The 5,410-nt window shown below is 28.4% G+C and overlaps 1 protein-coding gene across 1 annotated transcript; it reads left to right on the top strand.

Annotated features, from left to right (window-relative positions):
* The first annotated feature begins 2,283 nt into the window (after positions 1-2,283).
* LOC102599684 (BURP domain-containing protein 5) lies at positions 2,284-3,722 on the top strand. The gene is made up of 2 exons (XM_006365457.2): positions 2,284-2,447; positions 2,775-3,722. The coding sequence occupies exons 1-2, from the start codon at positions 2,394-2,396 to the stop codon at positions 3,507-3,509; spliced, it is 789 nt and encodes a 262-aa protein (XP_006365519.1). The 5' UTR covers positions 2,284-2,393; the 3' UTR covers positions 3,510-3,722.
* Positions 3,723-5,410: the final 1,688 nt, after the last annotated feature.

The raw sequence follows: 5,410 nt of genomic DNA, 5'->3' as shown, positions 1-5,410 counted from the left end.
ATTTATGTGACATACTTTGCTCTAATTTCGTCTGAAATAGAATGTCGCTTTATTATAATTAAAAATAATTTATGTTAAAATTCTTTTATAGGTATACGAATTAAATGGTCAAAGAGTGTTTCAGATCAGAAGTTTTAAAAATCTTATTTTATTTCTTAAACTTGATGTCAATTTAACACATAAATTGAGACGGAAGAAGTGACGTTTACCATTTAACAAGCTAATAATGAGAAACGAATTCAAGATGTAAGAGTTAATTGGTTTAAAATAAACATGTATTACTAGAACTCTGTGACGTAGTGGTGATGGCCAGGAGAAAGTCAAGAAAACTTGAAGATATAATAAGATATGATAATTTTATCCTAATTTAACCATCTTTCCTATAGTTTGAAAGTGATAATGCTAATTTTGGGGTCATTATTATAGAAAAAAATAGTGAATTAATTCATGCCAATGTTTACTTCACCATCTTATCACTCTGCAGTTGAACACACGATTAGTATGCTTTTAGGAATTATCTTTTTTGTCATAATTAAGGCCTAAGGGTTGGACGTTGACAACTAAACACCTACGATTTAACGTTGATATAGGTTTTAAATATAAATCGTTGAATCAAAGAAGTTAAAAAACATTCACATATGATGAATAAGGATCAAATATATATTTCTCAACCTTACGAGAATGATCAAATATATTTCTATATGTATTTTATTTTAATTAAAAGATCAATTTTTTTCACTTATGTGAGCCAAAAAAATATATCTACATCTTTTATGTCACAATCCTAAAATTGGGGGTATAACATGTCTTTTTCCCGGTATTATTTAAAGAACAATTCATACAACTATAAAACTATCCTATTGCCCTTTTATTTATTTATTTAGTTTTGTTTCTTCTTCTTACGTATTAAAATAATTAGAGAAGTATAGCGTTAGGGTTATATATTAAGTTAATAGAAGTACGTGCATCTAAACAGAAAAATATAAGTTAATAATTTTAAAATAGCCTAATTAGTTAAGGGTTTATGATGGTCAACTTGGACAACTCTTATTTTATTCTTATTTAATTATCTAGTTGGAAATACAAAAAAATAAGAAGATTAAAATAAAGTGAATAATTGTTTTAGAAGCCTCAAGAAGTCCAATGATACAGGCACAAGGAAGTCAATAATTTTGAATTACAAGATTTTCTGAATTTCATCAGTAATTTAATACCAACTAGGCATAATTCAAATGGTTAATGTCTGTATTTTCTATACGTTTTTTTTCAATTTCAAATTATTTATTTCTCCTACCACTGGTGATTACCGGTGTTATTAAACCATTCACATTAATCTAATCTACAAATTTTATTTTATTTTAAAAAACTGTCCCTCAGCTATTTTATGAACTCCCAAAATACTTGTCATTTTTTTTAGAATCAAACTACATGATACTATAATATATATTTTCCATAATGTTGATATAAAAATAATTGTAATGAAGCATATTTTTCATATAGTTTTTGAGTATTTGAAATTTAAATATCTTGTCAATATAGTTCAATATTTAGCTTTAAAAAATAGTTAAATTAATGTTCGAAAAGCGAAATGTGACAAGTATTTTAAGACCGAGGGAGCAGTGAACTTCGCCAGATACACATCTGCTGTGTTTATTTTTAAGTTTCAACAAAATGATTGATTGCAATGGCTACCACTGAACTGTTTAGTTGACCAAGTGTTAGGATAATTAAAAAAAAGTTTTATCAGAAATAGTATTATTTCATCATAGCGCTGACTTGTTTTATAGTGTGTGATTTGATAAATTAATCATAGATTGCCAATTAAATTATTGTCTCAAGCTTAGTTTTGTTGTCAAGTTGGCATGTTCCTCCCATTGGCCTATACTTCCAAGAAAAAAAACATATTCATAAAAAAATATTTTTTATATAGTGGTTGTATAATATTATTTTTTTCACATTATTAATATATTTTAGCATGTCTTTTTAAAAATAAAATAAAATTGAGGTTAGGGGAAAGAGAAATGAAGCGGAGATTACAATGTGGGGAATTGTATCCTGATCAACAAAATGAGAGTTTAGATTGTCAATCAACTGAGCTATTCAGATTTACATGTTAATATATTTTATTATGTCATAGTAAGCTTACCTGTCTATTTTTTAAGTGATCTGATGATATTGAATTCCTTTAAATTGTCTAAAATTTTATTTATTATTTTTTAAATAAATCCAAAAGTAAAAGGATTCGAAAAGAAATTTATATATACTTAAAGAGAATGACCAAATTAAGAATATGACAGAAGAAAAAAAAAAACTCTTATTGGTACATGAAGTTCACTTTCCATTTATTTTAGAAACAAAAAACATCAGAGTAGAAGCAAGAAAACTGATCAACCATGGAGTTTAGACCCACTCTTTCCATCTTACTTCATGCAATTCTTCTGTTCCGGGTACGAAATTTAAACTTGACGAGTTCAACTTATGTATTTTTATTACTTGCTGAGAAATTTAGTGATTGTTTTGCATATACAACTAAGTTTCTTATAATATAAATTCGATTGAACCTAACGTGTTGAAACTCAAGTGTATTCGCCTTTGCATATGATCAATCTATTTATCTCATTCGAAATAATGTTCTTATGTGAACTTAAAATCTGCTCGAGAAATAGTTGTCCATACACTGATAAGCGATATAAACAGTGTAATCGTAGAAATTTTTTTTTTTTTTTTTGGGGGTTTACACTATGATTAAATTTATTTATTTTTTGTTTTTGCAGTTTGTGAGTGAAAGCAGAGCCAGAGACATTGCAAAGACTTCTCCAGAAGAAACTCTAAATCCACAACTCAATATTTTCTTCACTCCAAAAGATTTAAAAATTGGAAAAATTATGCCTCTGTTTTTTGCACTAAAAGACCCTTCAACTTCTCCTCATTTACTTTCTAGAGAAGAAGCAAATTTAATTCCATTTTCTTCATCAAATCTTACTTATCTTCTTAATTTTTTCTCATTTTCTAAAGATTCACCTCAAGCAAAAGCTATGGAAGACACATTTTTCCACTGCGAAATCTCAGCAATGAATGGCGAATCCAAATTCTGCGCTACTTCATTAGAATCAATGCTCGATTTTGTTCAAGAGATTTTAGGATTTCACACCAAACTCGATGTATACACTACAGAATTCTTGAAAAAATCCCCTGTTACTTTACAAAATTACACAATTTTGCAAAAACCAAAGGAAATTTTAGAGCCAAAATTAGTTGCTTGTCATACTTTGCCTTACCCTTATGCTGTTTTCTATTGCCATATGCAAAAAGGGGAAAATAAATTATTCAAGATTTCACTTTTGGGTGAAAATGGAGATAGAATTGAAGCTGCTGCAATTTGTCATATGGATACTAAAGAATGGAATCATGATCATGTTGCTTTTAGAGTGTTGAAAGTTCTGCCTGGAAGTTCCCCTGTTTGTCATTTTTTTCCAGTAGATAATCTTGTTTGGGTTCCATCATTGTAAATTTCTACCTATGTACTAGCTAGTATTTTGTTGTGTTGCTCGGACTTTTTAAAATCTTGTTTAGTTCGTGTTGGATCTTTTCAAAATAGTGTGCTTTTAGAGGATCTGACATGTGTGCCGTGTGAGGCATCGTTTGTAAAGAGATCAAGCAACATAAGTGGTATGTGATACTCTTGTTTGAATTCAATGATGGACCTTTATACATTTGCATAACCTACCAGAGTAAGTATGATTAAAGATTTAAATTTTATGACTTCTATTATAATTTTAAATTAATTTACAAATGATATGTATCTAAACCTTTGGAATAGCCCCGATAAGTATAAGTATTTGAAAAGTATTTTGAAGTGCTAAGATAAAGTTTAGAAGTTAAAAGAGGATAATAACTATTACTCCCTCCGTCCACTATTGTTTGTCAGGTATACTAAAAATAGTTGTCCAAAATTAATTGTCAATTTAAACAATCAAGGATTAATTAGTTACTTTTTTCCAATTTTGCCCTTAATAATTACATAACTACTTTCAAAAAGTACTGATCATTTTAAAGTTACTATACTACTTAATGTGAGAAAGTTATTTTTACATTTTTCAAAAAGTACAAACCATTTTAAAGTAACAAAGAAAAACTTTTTAAGAAATTGCCCTTTAGTTAGCTTAAGTTACTCTATAAATTGGAAAGTTATTTAGGTAGACCGTTGGTATTCTTTATAATATATGGGTAGACTTTTGGTATTCTTTAGTTTACTTTTGATTGCTTTAGTCTTTATGCATTTAATACTCCTAGCAAACAACAGTATTAAATGTAAAATTGCACGGTAAAAATACATTTAAGACTAGGTATTCTTTAGTTCAATAGACTATTAATGAAGACCAATTTTCATAATGATTGATAGTAGGGTTATATTAGTCAAATTGCACCTTATATTCAATTTTTCTTAAGGGTTGTGCCAGACCTTATCCTGACAAACAATAGTGGACGGAGGGAGTAATAAGCATTGAAGTATTAAGTACAAAAATTCCAATAATTTTCCCTTTTACGACCAATAAAAGGGAAAATTATGCAGAATAACAAATACTTAGCCTATATTATGTACTATAGCTATCGTTTAAGAAAATTATAATTCGCGGCTATAAATTCCTCAATTTTTGCTATTTTCTTTATTTGTATAATTTTTCTAATTTGTATAATTTCTGAATTTGTATTATTCGGTTCCTGATTGTATAAATTCAGAAATTTATATATGCTTACCCTGACTATTTGTATACAGTTTATGAAAGATTCATAATAAATTACTATGTTTGTATATTGGCGAGCGAAATCTACAAACAAAGTTCTGGAAAAAAATTAAATGTATACATACATAATTTGTATATACTTATGCTACTTGTATATTCGCATGTGAAATATACAAATGGGCAGAAAATTAGTAACCGCAATCTCCATAGCAAACGAAAATTATGGAGTGCAATTATAAAAAAATATAGCTATATAGTCTTATTATGTTTATTATGCTTGTTATTTCTGAATTTTTCTCCAAAATAAAAAGGCATTGGGTTTCGGCTCCTTGTAGAAGTCCACTATAACTATCAAATATGGGCTTCTGGATTTTTTGAGCCCACACTATTTCCATGGATGAGGTTGCAGAATAGAACGCTTAATTAGGTCTATGTATAATAGGATAAAATTCACAAATAACCACTTTTGACCCATATGTATTGAAAAATAATCACAATTACAGATTTATGCAGATTTATAAACAACTGTTAATTTCCTCACAAATCCTATAATTAAAGCTGACGCCATCCAGTTGGCCACTAATGAAAATAACAACTAGGGGTGTACATGGCCGGATTGGTTCGGGCTTTTCAAATATCAAATCAAACCATTTGTGTCGGATTTT

The sequence above is a fragment of the Solanum tuberosum genome, unplaced genomic scaffold, assembly GCF_000226075.1.
Source record: "Solanum tuberosum cultivar DM 1-3 516 R44 unplaced genomic scaffold, SolTub_3.0 scf00555, whole genome shotgun sequence".
Lineage (NCBI taxonomy): Eukaryota > Viridiplantae > Streptophyta > Magnoliopsida > Solanales > Solanaceae > Solanum > Solanum tuberosum.
The sequence above is the reverse complement of the archived record's forward strand: the minus strand, read 5'-3'. Positions and strand labels throughout refer to the sequence as shown.